The sequence below is a fragment of the Dendrobates tinctorius genome, unplaced genomic scaffold, assembly GCF_039654945.1.
Source record: "Dendrobates tinctorius isolate UK_male_01 unplaced genomic scaffold, ASM3965494v1 ptg000062l, whole genome shotgun sequence".
Classification (NCBI taxonomy): Eukaryota; Metazoa; Chordata; class Amphibia; order Anura; family Dendrobatidae; genus Dendrobates; species Dendrobates tinctorius.
Window position 1 is genome coordinate 1,129,589 of NW_027361730.1, and position 23,599 is coordinate 1,153,187.

A 23,599-nucleotide genomic window follows, 5' to 3' on the forward strand; every position below is an offset into this window, starting at 1 on the left:
TGGGCACTGGACTATGGGATGGAGGATATGTATGACTGGTATATGGGCACAGGACTATGGGATGGCGGATATGTATAATGGGTATATGGGCACGGGACTATGGGATGGAGGATATGTAAGATGGGTATATGGGCATGGGACTATGAGATGAAGGATGTGTGATGGGTATATGGGCACTCGACTATGGGATGGAGAATATGTATGGTGGGTATATGGGCATGGGACTATGGGATGGAGGATGTGTGATGGGTATATGGGCATGGGACTATGGGATGGAGGATATGTATGATGGGTATATGGGCACGGGACTATGGGATGGAGGATATGTATGATTGGTATATGGGCTCGGGACTATGGGATGGAGGGTGTGTGATGGTATATGGGCACTCTACTATGGGATGGAGGATATGTATGATGGGTATATGGACACTCGACTATGGGATGGAGGATATGTATGATGGTATATGGGCACGGGCCTATGGGATGGTGGATATGTATGATGGGTATATGGGCACGGGACTATGGGATGGAGGATATGTATGATGGGTATATGGGCACGGGACTATGGGATGGAGGATATGTATGATGGGTATATGGGCACTGGACTATGGGATGGAGGATATGTATGATGGGTATATTGGCATGGGACTATGGGATGGAGGATATGTATGATGGGTATATGGGCATGGGACTATGAGATGAAGGATGTGTGATGGGTATATGGGCACTCGACTATGGGATGGCGAATATGTATGATGGGTATATGGGCATGGGACTATGGGATGGAGGATGTGTGATGGGTATATGGGCATGAGACTATGGGATGGAGGATGTGTGATGGGTATACGGGCACTCGACTATGGGATGGAGGATATGTATGATGGGTATATGGGCACGGGCCTATGGGATGGAGGATGTGTGATGGGTATATGGGCACGGGACTATGGGATGGAGGATGTGTGATGGGTATATGGGCACGGGACTATGGGATGGAGGATATGTATGATGGGTATATGGGCACGGGACTATGGGATGGAGGATAATTATAATTTGCTATAACTAACCACAGTTAGTTACTATGCCCGGGCAGCGCCAGGCTCTTCAGCTAGTATTCTTATATAGGAAAAGATACAAAGTCCTTGTAAAAACAAATTATCTTTACAACTTGCCTAACAACGGAGTCATTTTTTATTTTTTTTGTCTAGTCCTTGTTTCCTAGGTTTCCAACCACCGCTGCATACGGTAATTCAGTTTTAAAAATCATATTGTTGGATCATGCTTGTAAACACAAGGACTTTTGTCATTTAGTAAAATTTTGCTCCATTATGTTTGCATTAAAGTGCACCTGTCAGCAGTTTTGTCCGATAGGAGTTACGGCCGCTGCGTTTCAGGGCTTATCTACAGCATTCTATAATGTTGTATATCTGCCCCCAACCAAACCTGGAAGAACTGAAAAATAAGATTTATTATACTAACCTGCGGGGTGGTCCAGTCCAAGGGGTGTCGCTCTTCTTGATCCGGCACCTCTCATCTGCTTACAAATCGCCGTCCTCCTTCTTGCTTCATGTGGATGACACCTCCCTGCATCATCCACTCAGCCTCCTTGGTATCACACTCCTGTTGCTGGGCCACTCTGGCCTTTCCCGATGCCTGCGCACTGCAGGACTTTGCTCTACCCTTAACAGGGCAGATAAGTACACCTGCGCAGAAGCGCAATGCTGGGGAGCCTGTGTGGATGATGCAGGGGACACGTCATCCACAAGAATCAAGAAGGAAGACGGCATCGCAAGAAGATGGGAGGTGCCGGACCAAGAAGAGCGACACCCCTCGGACCGCCCTGCAGGGGAGTATAATAAAGTTATTTTTCTTCTCTTCTAGGTTGGGTTAGGGTCTTATATACAGCATTATAGAATGCAGTGTATAAGTCCTGAAAGGTGGTGACCGTAACTCTTATCGGCGAAACCTGGAGACAGGTTCCCTTTAAACATTTTTTTATCACCATTTAGAGCCCTTTACTGGCAGCTTCTGCAGTGTAACTGAGGTGTTCTGTACTTACAGTGGCTTGCGAAAATTTTCACCCCCATTCTGCTACAATACAACCGATGTTTAACTGGTTTTTAAATCAAATTTGTGTGTGATGTATCAGCACCAAATAGTGCAAGTTGGTTAAGTGTAGTGGAAAAAAATGGGCATAAATTAAATCTTTGTTCAAATAACTAAAAATTGGCACGTGCGTATGATCAGAATCGATGGGAATATTGACGGTGCTATATACAGGGATATTCTTGAGCTAAACCAGTTCCATTCAGTCAGTGATTTGAGACTGGGATGGAGGTTCACCTTCCAACAAGACAATGACCCAAAGCATACTGCTAAAACAATACTTGAGTGGTTTATGGGGAAATGTTTTGGAGTGGCCTTGGCAAAGCCCAGACCTTAGGCTAGTTTCACACTAGCGTTTTGGGCCGCAGCGCATGGCCGCCGCTAAGCCCCGTCCCTTGCGCGCCGCCCCCTCCGGTCCTCTCCTTCTAGTATCGCACACGGCTGCATGCAATCTGCACACCTTATCTTTAGAATAGGGTGCACAGACCGTGCGCTAGTAGAATTTTGCGTGCGCTGCACCCTTTTGACGGTGCTCCGAGCGTACCAAAATGCAACATGGTGTGTTCGGCGCACACCGGCACACTGTCAAAAGGGCGCAGCGCACGCAAAATTCTACTAGCGCACGGTCAGCGCACCCTATGCTAAAGATAGGGTGTGCAGATCGCATGCAGCCGTGTGCGATACTAGGCGGAGATGACCGGAGGGGGCGGGCAGGGGCGGGGCTTAGCGGCGGCCGTGCGCTACGGCCCAAAACGCTAGTGTGAAGCTAGCCTTAATCCAATTGCGAATCTGAGGTCAGACTTTAACATTGCTGTTCACCAGAGGAACTTGAATGAGCTGGAGCAATTTTGCTGGACAAAATCCTAGTGGCAAGATGTGGAAAGCTCATAGAGATTTATCCAAAGCGACTTGCAGCTGTAATTGCTGCAAAAGGAGGCTCTACAAAGTACTGATGTCAATCATCAGGAGCACAATCCACCATGGCAAGCAGGAAGCCTAGAGGCTGGACAACGATGCACTCCTCTTCAAGAAAGTGAGAACACCTTAACTAGGACAAGTGAGGTGATGTTTTCAGAAAAGAATAGTTAAAGACATTTCTATAAAGGCATTCAAAGGAAACCCATATAGAGTAAGCTTCCCCTAGTGGTGGCTGCAGACTGGTAACTTTACCATTTAACCCTATGGATAAGTGAAGGGACGTAACTGGAGCGCTATATCAGAAAAATAGCTCAAACTCCTATAAAAGATTTCTATATATACATAAACACACAATACCCTATGCTAATTTAACTGGGAATCTAGAAGCCAGGGATTACATTGATGGCTACTGTCAATTATTCATACAATCCAGGTGTTTTCAACAGTACATGCTTCATAAAAGATCTCCAATAAACGTACGCAATCTCCATGTTCAGCAATTCCAGGAAGACAGCGAAGGTTCCCATCTGGTAGAGAAGGAAGCAGTTGTAGCGGGACCAGCGGAGAACATCCGATTCAGTTTCACACTCTCTGTAGACACCTGGTCAGGAAACATATTATAGATGTCAGCCACTGAGCTTACTACTTCATTAGGAACGAGATCCCTGGGGAACAAAGATGCCCTGCAAAGGGAAAACCTACAAACATAAGGTTTTAGGTATTACTTTTAAATAAAGCTCATTTTGCATATATAAAAAGGAGCCAGGTTGTAAACATATGAAAAGGTAACATTTTGGTCAATACAAAAGAGAAGACAAGATTTATAATAAACATAGAAGGGTCACCAGAATACAAAAACACTATTCAACAGAATGAAGAATCCCAGGGCTTCATCTAAGACAGATTTATACAGCACCAATAATCATTACCCATAAATGCATGACTAATATGCAATCAACAACATAAATGTATCAATAAATCACAAAACTATCGATCCTCAAGGCTATCTGACCTTATCTATCTAAGGGGCATATAAACATTCCTGATTTCACTCTACATAGAGAAAGGATTTAGGGGCCAAGCTTAGTATACATTATATACCTTCCTATTACAAATGTCAGACATGCATTGGTGGAGTGGGGCAACCCTCTAGATAATCTTGCGTTAAGTGACCCATGTAGGAGCTTTGAGCAGTGGGCAGCCTGTGCAACTTGCTGTTGTGTGACTATTTTAGATCTGGCGTTTTGATTAGAGTTGAGCGACTTTGGTCGGATCGGGTTTCGTGAAACCCGACTGAAACAAAATTTGTTGCAGATAAAACTGGCCCGACTAGGGTAAAAAAAAAGTCTGAGTTTTGTCCGAAACCCGACCCCAATGCAAGTCAATAGGGAATAAAAGTCGGCATTGAGTGGATGAATGTCATTCGCTCAATGCCGACTTTTATTTCCCATTGACTTGCATTGGGGTCGGGTTTCGGACGAAACTCCGACTTTTTTTTTGCCTTAGTCGGACCAGTTTCATCCGACTCAAATTTTGTTTAATTTGGGTTTCACGAAACCCGATCTGACCAAAGTCGTTCAACTCTAGTTTTGATGTATTAAAAAAAAGGCCAAAAATTGAAGATAAATCTTCAAGTTAGTCCCAATCACATGTACTTGCATTGAAGACTATGGAAAATGAGAGTTCAAAAACGAATATATTCAGCTCACCTTTTTTACTTGTCACGTGGGAGGCAGTTCTTTGATGAAGGTGCTAAGAAATGTCACAAGCTGACATAAGTACAAAGATCCAAATATTCCAGCATTGCCTGTCTTCACCATGGTTTTTTAACCTGTATCCTGCCTTTGGATTTTTAATGAAGATTTCTCAATAAAGATTCTATTTTTAAGTAAGATGTCCTGGAATATTTGGATATGTATGGAAAATGAGAGGTGTTTGACTTGCGATCAATGACAGAAAATCCAAAACATTTGAAACATTTGTTACTATGTCACAGTAGATTGGAGTACAGCTGTAGCAACGTAAAACTGCGAACTGAGTGTGATGCAACGCGTCGTCCCGTAGTCTTATGGATTTTAAAGAAATGATTGATTCTCGTGGTTTGACCCTTATTGTAGTGATCAACAATGCAGGCAAAGGAAAGATAAGAGCCATGTAAAGTGCTATTCACTGCTAGGAGAAGAACCAGCTTGTCGCGCTCACCTTGTGCCAAGTACAGAACAGCTCTGGCAGCGGAGAGTCGCTGCTCCCTGATCACCACCTCCAATTCTTCAAGGAGGCGCATGACATGAGTTCTGTGCTGTGCTGAACCCAAAGATGTCCATCTGGCCTCTGCTCCTGCAAGAGTTTATGACAAAAGTAATAAGACATTTTTTTTTTTTTTTTGAACCAAAGATTTTTTATTATATTCAAATGCCGTTTACATTACATGCAGGCAAAAGCCTATGCAAAATCCAGAACACATACAAAAAAAAAAAAAATATACGACATTCGAGTTACCCCCCTCATAAGAAAGCCCCCCCTCCTCCCTCGCCCCCCCAGCCTAATTGCCATAAGACATTCTCAATAAGGTTGACTCTACTGCAACCACTTAGACCAAAGTTTTTCAAAATGCACCTCTTTGTGTCGTCGTCTATAAACTCTTTCTTCTAACCGAACTACATTGTTCACTCGTACACTAAATTCCCCAACCGTCGGGGGCTCGGCATCGATCCATTTTTGTGCGATCAGTTTACGGGCAACATATAAAAGTTTTGCTATAATTGGCTTATATGCATTTCCCACAGACACTTCCTCCACATACCCCAACACACACGTTATGGGGTCCCTTCCCACTCCACATTGGTATATCTTCTCAATTTGTTCAATAACCTCCCCCCAATATGAAGAGAGTCTTGGGCAGGACCAGAGCATGTGTAACATTCCCGCGGGCTCAACTCTACATCTTGGACATTCCGCATTGTCCCTCAGGCCCATTTTTTCCATAAGTTCCGGGGTTTTATACATTCTATGTATGATGTACAGCTGCGATATCCTACCCGGTTCACTCAATGAAAGTTTGGGTATATATTCTAATATAGCGTCCCATATTTCATCTTCTATCTGTCCCACTTCCCTCTCCCATTTAGCTTTTGCCTTTAGGGGAAACCTAATCATGTGGGAGTACAATAGGTCCCGGTAAATGGTGGAAATAACTCCCCTCGTACCCCCAGACGCGCACACATAATCCAACACAACATCTTTTTGTACCGTCATATGTGTCATATGTTTCTGTGCCTGGAATGCATGCCTGAGACCGAGGTATCGAAACTCCCCGCTGCTCGAGAGCCCAAACTCCTCTTTTAATACAGAAAATGGCTTGATTTCCGTCCCCTCCAGTAACTGCCACATATATTGCAATCCTTTCCTCTCCCAATCACCAAAATCCTTCAATTTACACAGTTCTGATAGGCTTGCATTATCCCAAATAGGCGTGTATGTCGTCAATTCCCCAATTCCTCTGAGACTCTTAATATTTTGCCATATTTTATGCATTAATCTAAAAGTAGGTAGTCCTTTTCCATGACTCACAAAGCATCCCGCCTCCAGACTCTGTATTAATATTTTTTTATTGGTCAGTTGGGCCAAAATTTTTCCCATAACATTTAAATTTCCCTCCTCTTGCCAACCTCTGAAGTGCTGCCCTTGCGTTGCTATAAAGTATATCCATGGGTTTGGTGCCGCCAGCCCTCCTTCCTCCTTCCCCCTTTGGAGCACTTCCAGTTTAAATTTTGCTTGTTTTTTCCCCCAAATTAGTTCCCTAAAAATAGTATTAATTTTATAAAATCTTCTCTTTGGGATCCACACCGGGGTATTATGGAGAATATACACCAACTGAGGCATCATTATCATTTTAAGTAGGTTCGTCCTCCCTACTATTGACAATACTAGTTTACACCATGCTGTCATCTTGGCTTTAAGTTTAACTAATAAAGGATCCAGGTTTAATTCGAGAAATCTAGATATAGGCATTGATACCCATATTCCGAGGTATTTAAATTCATTAACTACTTTCAGCTGTCCATCCACCCCACCTATATGTGGACATCCCAATTCCCGGTCAATCCCCATGATACATGATTTGTCCCAATTAATTCTCAATCCGGAAAAGGATCCAAATCTTTCTATAAGGGCCATAACCTTAGTCAACGAATCTCCCCCATCTTGCAGAAAAAGGAGTATGTCATCTGCATATAGGGAAATCTTTTCCTCCAGATTCCCATATCTGAAGCCCTGTATTTCTGTGGAGTTACGAATTTTAATCGCTAATGGCTCCATCGCCACCGCAAATAGCAACGGCGATAAGGGGCATCCCTGACGAGTTCCTCTGAACAACCCAAACGACTCCGAGGTCTCCCCGTTAATCCTAATGTACCCCTTTGGATCCACGTATAATAATTTAATCCAGGAAATAAATCTATGTCCGAATCCCATTAACTTCAATACTGCCCATAGATAATTCCACTCTACCCTATTAAATGCCTTTCGTGCATCCAGCGAGGCCACCACCCTTTCCCCTTCATTATCTGCCGGGAGTTGTATATTAAGAAAGAGTCTACGTAGGTTAATGGCGGTAGATCTATTTTGTAAAAAACCCGATTGGTCTGGATGTATCAATTTTTGAACAACCCCAGACATTCTTATCGCCAACATTTTAGCTAATATTTTAACGTCTGACGTCAATAACGAGATGGGTCTATAGGATTCAACGGATGAGGCATCTTTCCCCTCCTTAGGAATAACCACAATTACGGCCTCCCTCATAGACCTTGGCAAAGCCCCTCTCTCCGCTGCATCTTCAAATACCTCCTTAAGTTTAGGTGCTACGACCTCTATTAGTTCCTTATATGCTTCTCCCGGGATACCATCAGAGCCAGGTGACCTATTATTTGCCAATGACAGAATAGCCTTCTCCACTTCCTCTACAGTAAATAATTCTTCCAGATTCTGTTTATCAGTATCATCTAACTTAGGTATCTCTATCTCTTGTAAGTATCTATCCATTTCTTGTTCCCTAACCCCCAATTCTGAGGTATATAATTTTACATAGTATTCCTGGAAACATTCCAATATCCCAGAGGTGGCTTTATGAGTTACCCCATCCTCCTTGACAATTTTATATATCTGTATGGACCCTTTCTGCGCCGCAGATAACACTGACAGTAAGTGTCCCACCTTTTCCCCTTCGTCATAGAACAGTGCTCTCTGGAATGCCCTTTTCTTGTCTATCCCTTGTAAATATAACTTATTTACTTCTTCTTGTGCTTCTTTTAATGCCTTTTTAGTGGCGATACTGGGCCTACGTATCATTTCCTCCTCTGCCCTGCTCAATCTGTCTGTAGTCTCTTGGTTTACCTGTCTCGTTTGTGTCTTACGTCTCGAAATATCTCGTATGAATAGTCCCCTTAAATATGCTTTCATGGTATCCCACACTATAAGTGAGTCAGCAGAACCTTCACTTAATTGGAAGAATTCAATAAGATCTTTTTTAATAATTTCCATATTAAGACATTTGAGCCATTCCGGATGTATTGTCCCCCCTACTCTCCTCCTTTTTCCCACTCTCAAACTAACTTCAATTGCCTTATGGTCGGAGATAACTCTCTGTAAATATTCCACCGTCCCAACTATTCCGTCCATGCCCCTGTTACCTAATGCTAAGTCTATGCGCGATAAGGCATGATACGAGGACGAATAACACGAAAAGCATTTGTTCCCCTCATTCCGCACTCTCCATAAGTCTATCATACCCATCTCACTAACATATGTCCCGAATGGAGTCATCCTATCCTTCCTGGGGTTAATTCCCCCGATTCCCACACGATCCCAATACTCGTTCATGACATTGTTAACGTCCCCTAATATTAACACCGGACATTCCCCTCCCCACCCCGTCCACTCAAAAATCTCTTGTAGTTTCTTTTTCGAATATGGGGGTGGAATATAAAGTGCCACTATGATCACACATACACCAGAAATTCGGCATCTCAGGGAAACAAACTGCACATCCCTATCTACGTGAGATTCAATTTCCTCGTAGTGAGCATGAGAATGTATCAGTACAGAGACTCCCCTCGCGTAGGCCGAATACATAGAGTGATAGGCCCGGGTAATCCATTTTTTCTCTAGCCATTTTTCTTTTCCTTTAATCAAGTGAGTTTCTAGTAAGCACGTAATAGCTGGATTGTGCTTTCTAATTTCTGCCATGACTGCCGCTCTTTTACTTGGATCTGAAACCCCCCTCACATTCCAACTTAGAATTCTTGTATCACCACTCATTATGTCTTATGAACATCAGTTGTAGTCGGTCTCTTGTAGTCCCTTTATCACATTGCAGTATGAAAACTCTCCCACAACATATCCCCCCGCCCCCCCTCTCCCCTCCTTCCCCGTATAACAGATTCTCTCTCTCCAACGAGAGAGGGTGCAACTGGCACCTAGCTACTGTGAGCCCTCGAATAGCCACTGAACCTCCTTCACTTGGGCGTACATCGCTCCCACCGTCACATACAAACATGCCCAATAGGCCACATAACTTTTTCTAACATGGATAATTCAATAAACATAAAAAAAAAAAAAAAAACCCAGGATCTACGACCCAAAAATAGATCTGAGTACCCAGGCGTCGCGGGGCACAGATTCAAAAATAGAGAAAAAATGTCCGAAAAATTCTTCTTCTTCAGCCTTTTCCTTCTTTCTCAGCCCTTAGTTTGGAGTGGTTGATTTCCATCCACTTGACGGCCTCCTCTGGGGTTGGAAAAAACTGAACAGACCCCAAAGCTGCTACTCTCAGTTTGGCGGGATATAACAGAGTACTTCACTCCCAGCGCTCTCATTCCTCTCTTGACCTCGCCAAATTTCATCTGCATTTTCTGAACCTCTGCTGAATAGTCCGGATATATTTCAATACGGCGTCCATTAAATATGAGGTCCTCCTTCTTCCTAGCCTCCTGGAGGATAGTCTCTCTATCTCTGCAGTTAAGTATCCTGGCCAACATTGTACGGGGGGCACTACCCGGAGGGAGGGGTCGCAGGGGAACGCGGTGTGCTCTCTCTACCGCAAACACCCTGGAGAGTGTGTCTCTGCCAATTTTAGATAGGATCCATTGCTCAGTAAAGTCAGTGGGGTCGTTACCCTCTACTTTTTCCGGGAATCCCACAAATCTAAGATTGTTTCTCCTAGATCTATTTTCTAGATCATCTTGTTTTAAGTGCACTTCTGAAATCTTTTGCGTGTGCTGGTTCTGAGTTTTCTGCATTTTATTTACAGTGTCCTCAGTGGTGCTCACTCTCTTCCACAGCACCCATCCTAGCATCCGCCTTGTTTAGTGCCTCTTTAATTCCAATAATTTCTTCCTTAATATTATCAACCCGGCTGCTCAACTTAGTCAGTGTTTTTTTACAGAACAATACCACCAGAAAGACATCTTTTAAAGTTGGTTCCCCTTCAGGGCCCTCCTCGTCAGCTTCACTATCCTCCTCTTCAGATGCACACTCAGAGACAGTGACTCCCCCTCCCCCCTCCTCCCTGCTTTCAGCCTCTCCTGCAGCTTCGTTGCTCATTCTCTCTCCCTCCAGCACAGTACCTTCTCCGGTGCCCCCCTCATCTTCCCTTGCAAAGCGCTGCAGCTTCTGGATAATTTGTGACCTTCTGCCATAGTTCTCAGTCAGTCTCTGTGCCTCCTCCACTCTCCCGGCGCCATCTTGTGCAGCCACACTGCCGTCCTCCCCGACGTCTTTCTGCCTCCTCCTCCCCATCTCCGCACTCTTCTTCACTCCCAGTGTCTCCACTCGGCCCTCGGGCACCCACCACAGCAGTAAGTGTGCACGGGTCTCTGTTATGTCGGCCTATTAAGGATTATTCTTCAGAATGACAGTGGAGCTCCTCAGCCTCACGTCCTCTCACATCCGCGCCAGGCCACGCCCCCAATAAGACATTTTTTTAGTGATCATTCAATAGATCAAGTCATATCCTACACTTGCAAGCTTTGTACTAGCATACACCCAAGAGACCGCTATCCCTCTATTAATTCTGGAAATACTATATTAGGCAGGCAGACCCACTCGGACATAGCGAGAAATATACAAGTGGATATATGGGTGAGAAACCATGAAAGCTCCCAATAACATCTAATCAAAAGTTACCTTGGAGTCTAAACCTTTCTTCAAAGCATCTGCGGTTAAGTACTAGCTCTGGCTCCTCGGTGTAGCTGTAGAGTTCTATGAGAAGAGAAAGACAGTACTGTTAGTCCTTTTATACAACATATAGCCCAACATGTAGGATGCCTGCTTTTACTATCCAAAACTGCCAATGAGTAAAAGAGGTTGTTTAGACCACCGGCTATTAGGGCACCTGGGTGTCCATCGCTAGGGATCACTGCCCTTATCGGTCACAATGAAAGGCCACTAACTAGGAGAGAATCTTGGTGTTACGGCATTCCACCGCTCATGCTAAGGCTATGTACTTTCGGGCAATGGCACAGGGAACATTTGACATTTAGGGGGAAGAAAGGATTCAATGAAATGTAAACAAATTATAGATGCAAACATAACACCATCTGTAAAAAAGCTGATGTTGAAAAGAGGATGGCTTTTACAAATGGATAATGACCCTAAACACACGTCAAAATCCACAATAGACTACCTGAAAAGGCGCAAGCTGAAGGTTTTACAATGGCCCTCACATTCCCCTGATCTGAACATCATTGAAAATCTGTGGCTAGAACTCAAAATAGCAGTGCATGAAAGACAACCAAGGAATATCACAGAATTTGAGAAAGCAGTGTTTGGAACACGTGAACCGTATGTTGGGGTCCTGCCATCCGACTCAGGGTCATCTCTTCACTTCTGGTAAGCTCTGCCCCCTGGTACTACTTGTTTGTACAAATGGGTTAATTTGCACTATGGCTTTTACCTCCTCTGCTCATATTTGGGGACTGACCTTAGTTGTTTATAGTACCTGCTATACACGCATTTTATATACATTGTTATTTAGCACAGATAATGTTCTATTTCTCTTAAATATGATGGGTGTCACTGCTATATTTGTTTGTCTTTGTATTGCGTCACTTTTCTCTTGTTACCCGTTCTTACTAATGCTTTTCTAATAATAATATAAAAAAAAAAACTTAGGTTTTTATTGTATTCACCTGTTACGGTACTTCTTATTCTCCTACTAATCTCATCTCACAGAACTGGAAGAATTTTACAGGGAAGAAAGGATGACAAACCCTCAAACAAGAATTGAAAGACTCTTGGCTGGACACGAAAAGCGTTTAAAAGCTGTGATACTAGGTACTAACATTTTTTTTTTGCCTAAAATACAAAGGGAATACGTCATATTTAACTTTAGGCTTTTAGAGATCAATTTATCTTCAACGTGCTTAAGTGTTCACAATAACAGTAATTTTGACCAGGGGTGCCCAAACTTTTTTTATGCCACTGTAGTATCTAAATTTACTGATTCCTTGTAATTCTTCACATAGGAGACTATTTTAGTCTTGTAAATTGTATTCATTGCTCATGTATAAAAAAAAAACCCATACATATAGAGGACTTTAAAATTAATAATTGTCTTTTTTTTCACTGATGAAAACTGGACAATTTTTTTATGCTTGTATGAACATAGCGATGTCTTTTCATGTATGCCCCTTTAACAACTATCGTTTCATAGTGAAATATTCAGGACACGGGTCAGACCCACATTTGTACTGTCTATGGCCTGAGTAACCAATTTCTCTTGCCGCTGTCTCAATTTTCATGAAGTTACCTGATAACTCTGCTGAAAAGTGGTCAGAGTCATTATACTCAAACTCCAGACTTGGACAATCCGGTGAACCCTGCAAACAAAACCAGTAACAGGTTAGATCCCTTCTCGACTGACATTTAGCGAAAACCAAGAACAGATCCCAAAAAAGAAGTACGGGGACCATTACAAAGTTATATGTGTCCCCACTTTGAGAACTGTTCTAGATTTTCTACAAGAGGCAATCTACCCACAGCTGCAATGAGCAAAATTGAATAAGGAAAGTAGAAAATGCAGTAAAAGCATAAAAAACCCTACAGAACTAGACATCATTACATGTAGTGTGCATACATACTACTTGACGTGTTGTGGCTTTAAAACCTCTAATAACCTCACGTCCTAAACTGGCCAGAATTTCAGCGTGGGGTGTGTGACAGACCGCAGTACAAAAGCTAAAAATAAGCTGAGAGTCACCAGCTGCTCAAAACCTATCCATGTACAGTTACACGGAAGAATGCGCAGATTACTGCACTGAGCCAGAAAGAGGAGCAATGTCCTACTGTACAATGAAACCCAATTACATAAACTGCATTCTGAGAATAGACCTCATATATTAACCAAAGAACACCTCCCACTCTGCAGGACCTGGTAAACCTAGCCTCAGCCAGTGGTCTCTAAGGCCTGTTTCACACTTCTGTTTGTCAGTATCCGTCAAAATCCGCCGTTTTGCAAAAAAAACGGATCCGCCATTTTGCTTGGCGGATCCGTTTTTCCCCCCATTGAGTTGCATTACCGGCGGATCTTGACGGCTGGCCATCCATTGGATCCGTTATTTTGCTGATCCGCCAAATTTTTGCCGTCCGCCGACAGGCCCGAACGGAGCATACAACATTTTTTCTGCTGCAGGATCCGCATTTTATAGTGCGCATGCCCGGGGCAAAGAAGTCTGCCGTAAATTTCTCTCTGTCTCAAATTCATCCTACATCGGATCCGTTAAAAAACGGATCCGTTGTCATCAGTACAGCAACGGATCCGCTTTCCGCCATTTTGGCGGATTTTAACTGATGCTAAAAACTGAAGTGTGAAACAGGCCTAACCCAGCCACATCAGACCTCTCGCTTTGCACTGATGAGGGGAAACACCCCAAAACATAGGTCTGCACATAGTGTAAGAATCAACCCAAGTCATGTGGCAAATCCCTTTAAAGGGTTAATGTTGTGATTGCTACAGGTGGCCCTAGAGTTCAGGCCCTCTTCCCCTCTAAAGAGCCTAATTCATGTAAATTGCTTTGAAAAGTTGCAAAGTTTTGTGACTTTTGGTATTTTCTTGCCAGTTTCTCCAAGCGTCACCAAAGTGGGCAGAGCCGAGATGTGACAGCTTGTCTAACTTATGTCAAGCTGTGGTATTCCCTACACCGGAGATCTAAATCTAGGAAAGACGACCGGGTCGGGTGACAAAGGTATCTTTAAATGTGGTGTAAATAATTGTAGAACTTGCAAACATGCACTCATCACCAGAACATTCAGTAATTATGACAATTCTGTACAGTTCAATGTAAAACAGTATATTAACTGCAATTCAACCAATGTAGCGTACAAAATCAATTGTACCACTTGCCATTTGTCTTACATAGGATGCACATCACGAAAGCTAAAGACACGTATTTCAGAGCACCTGTGACATAAGTACTTATAATTCCGATCGGAATATCTCCACAGCAGTGAGACATTTTATAACTCCCCATGCTCATAGTACTTTGTGCTTTCAGGTGTGTGGCATAGAGCATGTCAGTAAGCCCCCCGCGTGGGGGAGAGGTCAGACAGCGTCTCCTCACCAGAGAGACGTTTTGGATCTAGAACTTGAACACTAGACTTCCCAATGGTCTTAATAAACGTAACGAAATAAGTTTTTAATTTTATTTACATTTATAACATGAATTTTGATCTTCCAGGACCTGTTGAAATGTCAGGTGGCATTTAGGAATTTTTTTTATTGGTTGATGCATGCTATATACTGTTTGAGTCGCCATAAGTGACATAGCTTTGATAAAGATCACTACAGATCGAAACGCGTCGCTCATTTCCCTGTGTTAATTTCCCACTTTACCACATGTATCGTTTTAACATGGATTAATAAAGATAAAAGACATTTTTAAGGAGCTGGAACATGATCCTTTCCTGCAATTTTCCGGCGTTTGATCAAGATGGAGTTCCATGCACCTGCGGTGATCGTCGGTGAGCTGGCTTTGCCCGTTTTTATATACACTTTGCTCTGCTCTACTACCGCCCTGTAATGCACATGTGCCAGCAGTAGCTATGCAAAGTCCGCCCCCCGCAGTCCTGTGCGTCAACGGCGCAGGCATGAGTTTTACAGCACTGTGTGGGCGACGTAGGACGCGTTATCCTACGAGTGGTGGGGGATGCGATTTCAGGGCCAGAGGGAGGCGCTGGGCAAAGGCCAGCAACGCCCTCCAGATGGCACAGGGCAAATTAGTAAACGGCAGGGGAGAATTCAAAAAGATAAATGCATACATATATTCCATAATTGAAGATAGACTTAAAGGGGTTGTCCAGTCCAAACCGATAAGTCTGCAGTCACTCTGCGTGACTGCAGACGTATAAATCCCCCAGCACACTCCCTGTTCGTGCGCTGGGGGGATTTATAAGTCTGCAGTCACACCGAGTGACTGCAGACTTATAAGTTTGGACCAGAAAACCCCTTTAAGTGCACCAAATTCAACCTATAATCCAACATGTTTAACATACAGTAGGTACGTAAAGTATTCAGACCCCTTTAAATTTTTCACTCTTAGTTTCATTGCAGCCATTTGGTAAATTAAAAAAAAAAGGTCATTTTTTTTCTCTTTAACCCCTTCATGACCCAGCCTATTTTGACCTTAATGACCTGGCCATTTTTTGCAATTCTGACCAGTGTCCCTTTATGAGGTAATAACTCTGGAACACTTCAACGCATCTTAGCGATTCTGAGATTGTTTTTTCGTGACATATTGGGCTTCATGTTAGTGGTAAACTTAGGTCGATAATTTTTGCGTTTATTTGTGAAAAAAACAGAAATTTGGCGAAAATTTTGAAAATTTCGCAATTTTCAAATTTTGAATTTTTATTCTGTTAAACCAGAGAGTGATGTGACACAAAATAGTTACTAAATAACATTTCCCACATGTCTACTTTACATCAGCACAATTTTGGAAACAATTTTTTTTTTGTTAGGAAGTTATAAGGGTTAAAAGTTGACCAGCGATTTCTCATTTTTACAACAATATTTACAAAACCATTTTTTTTAGGGACCACCTCACATTTGAAGTCACTTTGAGGGGTCTATATGGCAGAAAATACCCAAAAGTGACACCATTCTAAAAACTGCACCCCTCAAGCTACTCAAAACTATATTCTAGGAGATTATTAACCCTTCAGGTGCTTCACAGGAACTAAAGCAACGTGGAAGGAAAAAATGGACATTTTATTTTTTGCACCACAAATTTTCTTTTATCATTAATTTTTTTCATTCTCACATGGGCTACAGGATAAAATGGATCCTAAAATTTGTTGGGAAATTTCTCCTGAGTACACTGATACCTCATATGTGGTCATAAACCACTGTTTGGGCGCACGGCAGGGCTCGGAAGGGAAGGAGCACATTTGACTTTTTGAATGGAAAATATGCTGGAATATTTAGCGCTTGCCATGTCGCGTTTGGAGAGTCGCTGTGCGCCTAAGCACTGGAGATTCCCCCCAAGTGACCCCATTTTGGAAACTAGACCCCCCAAGGAACTTATCTACATGCATAGTGATCACTTTGAACCCCCCAGGTGCTTCACAAATTGATCGGTAAAAAAAAAAAAGTACTTTTTTTTCACAAAAATTTTCTTTTGGTCTCAGTTTTTTCATTTTCACATGGGCAACAGGATAAAATGGATCCTAAAATGTGTTGGGCAATTTCTCCTGAGTGCACAGATACCTTATATGTGGTCATAAACCACTCTTTGGGCGCACGGCAGCGTCCGTAAGTGAAGGAGCGCTATTTGGCTTTTTGAATGGAAAATTCGCTCCAATCGTTATCGGACACCATGTCGCGTTTGGAGAGCCCCTGTGTACCTAAACATTGGAGCTCCCCCACAAGTGACACCATTTTGGAAACTAGACCCCTTAAGGAACTTATCTAGATGTGTAGGGAGCACTTTGAACCCCCAAGTGCTTCACAAAAGTTTATAACGTAGAGCAGTGAAAATAAAAAATCATTTTTTTTCCTCAAAAAAGATTTTTTAGCACGCTATTTTTTATTTTCACAAGGGTAACAGGAGAAATTGGACCACAAAAGTTGTTGTCCAGTTTGTCCTGAGTACGCTGGTACCCCATATGTGGGGGGGAACCACTGTTTGGGAGCACGGCAGGGCTCAGAAGGGAAGGAGTGCCATTTGACTTTTTGAAATGAAAATTAGCTCCAATCGTTAGCGGACACCATGTCGTGTTTGGAGAGCCCCTGTGTGCCTAAACTTTGGAGCTCCCCCACAAATGACCCCAGTATGGAAACTAGACCCCCTAAGGAACTTATCTAGATGCATAGTGAGCACTTTGAACCCCCAGGTGCTTCACAGAAGTTTATAACGCAGAGCCGTGAAAATAAAAAAAATTTTTTTTTCTTAAAAAAAATATTTTTAGTCCGCAATTTTTTATTTTCACAGGGGTAACAGGATAAATTGGACCCCAAAAGTTGTTGTACAGTTAGTCCTGAGTACACTGGTACCCCATATGTGGGGGGGACCACTGTTTGGGCACACGTCAGGGCTCAGCAGGGAGGTAGTGACATTTTGAAATGCTGACTTTGATGGCATGGTCTGAGGGTGTCATGTTACATTTGCAGAGCCCCTGTGTGCCTAAACAGTAGAAACCCCCGGCATGTGACCTCATTTTGGAAACTAGACCCCCCAAGGAACTTATGTAGATGTGTGGTGAGCACCTTGAACCCCAAGTGCTTCACAGAAGTTTATAACGCAGAGCCGTGAAAATAAAAAATAATTTTTTTTCCTCAAAAAAAAAAAAAAGATTTTTAGCCTGCAATTTTTTTTCACAACAGTAACAGGATGAATTGGACCCCAAAAGTGGTTGTACAATTTGTCCTGAGTACGCTGATACCCCATATGTGGGGGGGAACCACTGTTTGGGCGCATGGCAGAGCTTGGAAGGGAAGTAGTGACATTTTGAAATGCTGACTTTGATGGCATGGTCTGTGGGCGTCATGTTACATTTGCAGAGCCCTTGATGTACCTAAACTGTTGAAACCCCCCACAAGTGACCCCATTTTGGAAACTATACCCCATAAGGAAGTTGCCTAGATGTGTAGTGAGCACACTGAACCCCCAATTGCTTCACAGAAGATTATAACGCAGAGCCATGAAAATAAAAAAAAATTTTTTCCTCAATGATTTTTTAGCTCGCAATTTTTTATTTTCACAAGGGTAACAGGAGAAATTGGACCCCAAAAGTTGTTGTCCAGTTTGTCCTGAGTATGCTGGTACCCCATATGTGGGGGGGAACCATTGTTTGGGCACACGTCAGGGCTCGGAATGGAAGTAGTGACGTTTTGAAATGCAGACTTTGATGGAATAGTCTGCGGTCGTAATTACGTTTGCAGAGCCCCTGATGTGCCTAAACAGTGGAAACCCCCCACAAGTGACCCCATTTTGGAAACTAGACCTTCCAAGGAACGTATGTAAGATGTGTTGTGAGCACTTTGAACCCCCAAGTGCTTCACAGAAGTTTATAATGCAGAGACGTGAAAATGAAAAAATAATTTTTTTCCACAAAAATAATTTTTTAGCCCCCAATTTTTTATTTTCCCAAGGGTAACACGGGAAATTAGTCCCCAAAAGTTGTTGTGCAATTTTTCCTGAGTACGCTGATACCCCATATGTTGGGGTAAACCACTGTTTGGGCACATGTCAGGGCTTGGAAGGGAGGGTGCACCGTTTGACTTTTTGAACGCAAAATTGGCTGGAATCAATGGTTGCACCATGTCGCGTTTGGAGACCCCCTAATGTGCCTAAACAGTGGAAACCCCTCAATTCTAACTCTAACCATAACCCCAACACACCCCTAACCACAGCCCTAACCCCAACACACCCCTAACCACAGCCCTAACCCTAACATCCCTAACCACAAGCCTAACCCTAATTCCAACGCTAACCCTAATTCTAACCCTAATTCCAACCCTAACCCTCTTTCCAACCCTAACCCTCTTTCCAACCCTAACCCTCTTTCCAGCCCTAACCCTCTTTCCAACCCTAACCCTCTTTCCAACCCTAACCCTCTTTTCAACCCTAACCCTAACCCTCTTTTCAACCCTAACCCTAACCCTAATGGAAAAATAAAAATAAAAATATTTTCTTTACTTTATTAGTTGTGCCTACCTATGGGGGTGATAATCGGGGGGTTTATTTACTTTTTCTTTCATTTTGATCACTGTGAGAGTGATCAAAATGAAAGAATGGAATCTGCAGCCGGCAGATTCGGGTGGGCGCACTGCGCATGCGCCCGCCATTTTCAAGATGGCGGCGCCCATGAACCGGACCCGCCGGACACCGGGAGCGACAGGGGGACTTAGAAGGTGCCGGGGGAGGTGAGATGGGGTGAGGGGGTTATCGGAAGCTGGCGGGGAGCAGAGGGAATGGGAGGGGGGCAGATGATGACAGCGGCGGCAGATCGCCGCTGTCATTCATTTGCGGGGGGGGGGGCGATCGCCGGTGGGGGGGTGGAATCGGTGTTTCCAGCCATGTCCGATGCTACAGCAGCATCGGCTGGATTGTAATATTTCATCAATTTTCATTGATGAAATATTACTATCGCTCTGATTGGCTGTTTCACTTTTAACAGCCAATCAGAGCGATCGTAGCCACGTGGGGGCGAAGCCACGCCCCCTGTGGCGAAGAACAAAGCCCCCTGTATCTGCGGGTCGGGTGACCTTTCAGTGACCCCGGTCACCCGACCCGCAGGGGGGCTTTAAAGTCATGACGCCACATAGGCATCATGGGTCGTTCTGGCACGACTTTTCATGATGCCTAAGTGGCGTCAAAGGTCGTGAAGGGGTTAATGTACACTCTGCACTCCATCTTGACATGAAAAACACAAATATAGACATTTTTGCAAATTTATTAAAAAATAAAAACCGAAATATCACATGGTCATAACTATCCAGATCCTTTGGTCACACATATTTAAGTCCCATGCTGTCCATTTCCTTGTGATCCTCCTTGAGATAGTTCCACTCCTTCATTGGAGTCCAGCTGTGTTTAATTAAACTGACAGGACTTGATTTATAAAGGCACACACCTGTCTATATAAGACCTCACAGCTCACAGTGCATGTCAGACCAAATAGGAATCATGAGGTCAAAAGAACTGGCCAAGGGGCTCAGAGACAGAACTGTGGCAAGGCACACATCTGGCCAAGATTACGAAAGAATTTCTGCAGTACTCAAAGTTCCTAAGAGCACAGTGGCCTTCATAATCCTTAAATGGAAGACATTTGGGACCACTAAAAGTCATCCCAGGCTTGGCCGTCCAGCCAAACTGAGCAATGGTGGTAGAAAAGCCTTGGTGAGAGCGGTAAAGAAGAACCCCAAGTGTTATGATTGGGTCACCGAGGAGGAAAGCAAGACCAAGCTAAGCCACAGAAAACCAGAGAGGTTGGTAACTAAGTGGATTGCAGACCCCTGATCCTATCCAGATAACTAGCAGTAGCTGTTAGGGCTGGTGGAACGCACCAGATTATAAAATAGTAGAGAGTGCGTTCGCAGCCCGGGGTCCACCGTGCAGAGGTGGTACACTGCTGCTAGGTAATGGCAGAAGGGAAGAGCGGCGTGAAAACAGTCACACGTGGGTTACGTCACCCAGTGGGAACAGGAGCGGATTCTGTTACTTCACAGAACCGCACAGCCGCTTGAAAGTGAATGCCGGAGCCTGTTTAGCTCACAGAGTCCGGCCACAGAGCACACAGCAAACAGCCACAGAACTCCACTCCAAGGCACGGGGTTAAAGTAGAGTCCTTCTAGGCCACTGAGCGCGCGGCATCGCTACCACTAACGCCGCTATAGACGCTGGCTAAGGAGTACAGAGCACTTGCTCTGAGGCGTGCCGAGTCACTGAGAGTGACTAATAACTCACTCAACTCTGTCCTACCTACGCCTAAGCCTGGGCGCTAGCAGGCTAGGCTGCACAACACATGCGTACAAAGGGTAGGGGTTTCATAATGAGTCAGTCACCAGAGACATTCATACGTGCATCCATCACTCACTCCTTATAGTCAGAAAATACTGGCTATCCTAGCGCATGGCCGAGCGGCCATGCGAACCTTTTATAGCCGCGAGCTTCCGGGACCTTCCTGGCTTCTCGGATGGGCCAATCCGAACACGAGCAGGACCTGAGCACGTGACCTTCGATCTCCAATGGGAGATCACACTACGGGCATGCTCAGTGGCCCGACATGAGGACTTAGTCCCTGGAGAATCTCGCAGCTGAGCAGCATGCATTGCCATAGCTGTGCCAGAGGTGGCAGCAGCAAGCAAACCCACGGAGCTGGTCTGGGCAGAGCGCCGGGACCGACGAGTTTGCTGAGCAAGCTCCTCTGCGGCTGGAGAGGAATGGGAGACCGCCGGAAGTAAGGCTCGGGATTCTCCCTGTGCAGCGACAGAAATCCGACGCCTAACATTACCCCCCCTCCTAGGGCCCCCTCCTCTCTGAGCATCACTCCGCTCAAACTCCGCAATGAGAAGAGGAGCGTGGATGTTCTCCACTGGCTCCCAGGTCCGAGCCTCTGGACCATGTCCCTTCCAATCCACCAAGTAAAACTTTTTGCCCTGCATAACCTTGCATCCCACGATGGCATTGACCTCAAACTCGTCAGACGACAGGTCTGATGTCCTGGCAGATGGCTCAGAAAACCGGGACATGTGAACCGGCTTAAGGAGAGACACATGAAACGTGTCTAAGAGAGCCAAATGTGGTGGAAGGGCCAGACGGTAGACCACAGGGTTAACCTGCTCGAGGACCCTGAAAGGGCCAATATAGCGAGGTGCGAACTTAGCGGATTCCACCCGCAGCCTGATGTTTCGAGCGGAGAGCTACACTAAGTCGCCAGGAGCGAAGGTCAGAGCAGGGCGCCGGCGAGAATTAACGGAGGACCTCATTCTCTCCTTGGAGGCCCGGATAGCATCCTGCGTGTGATCCCAAATGTCACGTGCCTCCACCGCCCAGTCTGCCACCCTAGAGTTGGTGGACGACACGGGCATGGGGACGCGCGGATGCTGACCGTAATTTAAGAGGAATGGGGTCTGACCGATGGTGTCAGCCACAGCGTTGTTTAAGGCGAACTCCGCCCATGGCAGCAAGGATGCCCAATCATCCTGCCTGGCCAAGACAAAATGTCGCAGATATGTCACCAGGGTCTGGTTGGCTCTCTCAACCAACCCATTCGTCTCGGGATGATAGGCCGAGGAGAGATTTAGCTCAATGCTGAGCAGAGAACAGAGCTCTCTCCAGAACCGAGACGCAAACTGAGGACCCCGATCGCTGACAATTTTATCCGGCATGCCGTGCAGGCGGAAAACATGTTTAATAAACAACGCTGCCTGACCCCGTGCCGATGGTAGCCGAGAGAGAGGCACCAGATGCACCATCTTGGAGAAATGATCGGTGACTACCCAAATGACAGTGCTGCCGCTGGACTTGGGCAGACCCACCACAAAGTCCATACCGACCATCTCCCAGGGCCTGTCCGCAACCGGCAGAGGATAGAGTAACCCAGCGGGCCACTGCCGAGAGGACCGATTCTGGGCGCAAGAGACGCACGCCTCAGTATAGTCCCTGACGTCACGGGCCATATGCGGCCACCAGTACGTCCTCGCCAGGAGTCCAGAGGTCCGTTTGATCCCAAAATGGCCACCCACCCTGGACGAATGGGCCCAAGAGAGGACCTCCGGTCGCAGATGGGCAGGAACTAAAGTCTTGCCCGGAGGTACAGACTCTAAAGCAATCGGAGCCACGGTCCTCAGGCTCTCTTTTTGGGACTATCAACCGAGGTTCCTCCTCCTCCGATGACACCACGGAGCGGGAAAGAGCATCGGCCCGGACATTCTTCTCCCCGGAGAGAAAATGCAGCGTGAAATGGAATCGGGAGAAAAACAAGGACCATCTGGCCTGGCGAGAATTCAGCCGCTGGGCTGTCTGTAAATAGACCAAATTTTTGTGGTCGGTGAACACCTGGAATGGGTGGCGCGCCCCCTACAGGAGGTTTCCCCACTCTGAGAAGGCCAGCATCATTGCTAGCAACTCCCTGTCCCCGATGGAATAATTCCTCTCCGCCGGTGTGAAGGTCTTAGAGAAGCAGCATGGGTGCTTCCAACCTTGCGAGTCCTTCTGAAAAAGGACCGCTCCACCTCCAGGATGAAGGGCTTATCTACATCAGGGCGATGTAGAATGGGAGCGCTAGCGAAGTGGGACTTAATGGAGGCGAAGGCCTTGGAGACAGTCTCCGACCACAGTTTGGGATTTGCACCCTTCTTGGTGAGGGCAACCAAGGGCGCGACTAAAGTTGAGAAATGGGGAATGAATTGGCGATAGTAATTTATGAACCCAATAAAGCGCTGCACCGCTTTGAGAGAATGGGGTTCCTGCCAATCCATCACTGCCCGTAGCTTGGCAGGATCCATGGCCAAACCCTGGGCTGAGATGATGTAGCCCAGGAAAGGCAAGGACTCCTGCTCAAACACACATTTCTCCAA

General features: G+C 45.0%; 1 protein-coding gene across 4 annotated transcripts in view; it reads right to left on the minus strand.

Annotated features, from left to right (window-relative positions):
* The window catches only part of STRIP2 (striatin interacting protein 2), a 134,891-nt gene that overhangs the window by 93,114 nt on the left and 18,178 nt on the right, over positions 1-23,599 (minus strand). For all 4 annotated transcript variants that reach the window (XM_073579194.1, XM_073579193.1, XM_073579192.1 and 1 more), the window contains exons 2-5: positions 12,830-12,899; positions 11,206-11,280; positions 5,224-5,358; positions 3,502-3,622 (exon numbers count right to left, since the gene is read on the minus strand). In XM_073579194.1, the coding sequence (XP_073435295.1) occupies positions 3,502-3,622; positions 5,224-5,358; positions 11,206-11,280; positions 12,830-12,899 (401 nt within the window). The remainder of the gene's footprint in view (positions 1-3,501; positions 3,623-5,223; positions 5,359-11,205; positions 11,281-12,829; positions 12,900-23,599) is intronic.